At 35.4% G+C, this 1,686-nt stretch overlaps 1 protein-coding gene across 1 annotated transcript in view; it reads left to right on the plus strand.

Annotated features, from left to right (window-relative positions):
- The window catches only part of LOC106877110 (uncharacterized), a 12,311-nt gene that overhangs the window by 1,300 nt on the left and 9,325 nt on the right, over positions 1-1,686 (plus strand). Inside the window, exon 2 of the mRNA XM_014925903.2 lies at positions 487-632. Within this exon, the coding sequence (XP_014781389.1) occupies positions 487-632 (146 nt within the window). The remainder of the gene's footprint in view (positions 1-486; positions 633-1,686) is intronic.

The following is a 1,686-nucleotide window of genomic DNA, read 5'->3' on the forward strand; positions in this document are numbered from 1 at the left end:
GTGTGTGTGCACGTGTGTGTGTATGCGTAAGTACAGGTATAGCTGTGGATTTAAGAGGTTCACTTCACAACTACTAGGTATGTATATATGTGTGTATATATATATATATATATATATGTATATACGTATATGTATACATATATATCTGTGGAATACTCAGTCAGTTAGACATTAATTCAAAAGCAGACAATTCAGTTGCTTCAACAGTTAATTCAGACAACAGAGATCCACCAAAACTATAAGTGCATGTGTGTGTGTGTTTGTCTGCATGTGTGGATGTGGTGTATGTATGTATTTGTGTGTATGTATATATATATATATATATATATATATATATATTCATGTGTGTGTGTGTATTCGTTTTATAACAGCCATATAACTAACATTAACACTTTATCAGATCTCCACCCACCCACTCACTAAATGTAAGACTACACCACGATTGTTTTCAATAAATATTGTTTCGTCGTCTGTTTGTCTCTGCAGGTAACACCGGAAAGACCTAATTCCAGTGTCGCTCCACAGGTAACAGTTATCGTGTTAACTGCTGGAGTTGTAGGTGGGCTTTTTATCGTACTGGCTGTCTTTATTATATGTAAATTCTGTGTGAAAAGGAAAAAATCTTTGAGGAGGTAAGTGGCTATATCATTGTTATAATAATAATTATCATTATTATTGTTTTACTTCTCAGAACGTTCGGTCTTGTTTCTTCTGGTAGATTCTGTGAGCGCGGACAACAACCTGCTGTCAAAGGTCTCACATGGTCTTATTCAGTATATCATAAACTTTGATATTTGATTGTTAACTATCGTGGGAGACATTCAAAATCCAAGTACCAATCTCAAAATCCTAGCTGTCCCCAGCAGAGCAGTTTTTTGGGCTTGCTCTGCTCCCATATCAATTCCGTTTACTACTACTACTACTACTACTACTACTACTACTATTATTATTATTATTATTATTATTATTATTATTATTATTATTATTATTATTACGGAGTGAGAGAGCAGTGCATGCCATCAAAGTGACACTCGGGTAAAATATACGAAGCCCAGTATACCCATCATGACTATCTGTCTGTTAAGGGTACATCAGGCACATGCAACACAACCATATGTGTACCTCATAGTGATCTCATATTAAGATAAACAGCGCATGTCTTTGTAGGTGGGGGCCCAGTTAGAATTTTCTTCAGATCGAGTAGCCCATCCCACTCAAAAGGTTGTTTAAGGATGATAGGTGTTTAACAAAACACCTATGTTTCCAGAGGTGAATTATCTAAACCCCAAAGAATTCCTCTCAACACATGGCTATGATGGCTCCTCCACTACTTCTGCTCGTGATCAGAGATGCACATATCGTCAGTCACCAAGGGACATGCTCAACTGACAAGCAAATCTGTGGTATTGAGCAGAATATTTGCTGTAGGCTATCTTTCATAGCAAGACAAAACAATGTAGATGATAATACTTCCAATCAGTTAAGATCAGAAGCCATGAGAGCCATTATTATTATTATTATTATTATTATTATTATTATTATTATTATTATTATTATTATTTTATGTTTGACTTTTGTTTTGCATTTGTACAAGTTGGATCCAAGTCTCACCCAGAGACCTCAAGAGACAACAAGTTAGAAGTTCATGTAGGTGTTATGCCTAGGGTACCATATATTTGGATTTGT

This window comes from Octopus bimaculoides, chromosome 24 (genome assembly GCF_001194135.2).
Source record: "Octopus bimaculoides isolate UCB-OBI-ISO-001 chromosome 24, ASM119413v2, whole genome shotgun sequence".
Lineage (NCBI taxonomy): Eukaryota > Metazoa > Mollusca > Cephalopoda > Octopoda > Octopodidae > Octopus > Octopus bimaculoides.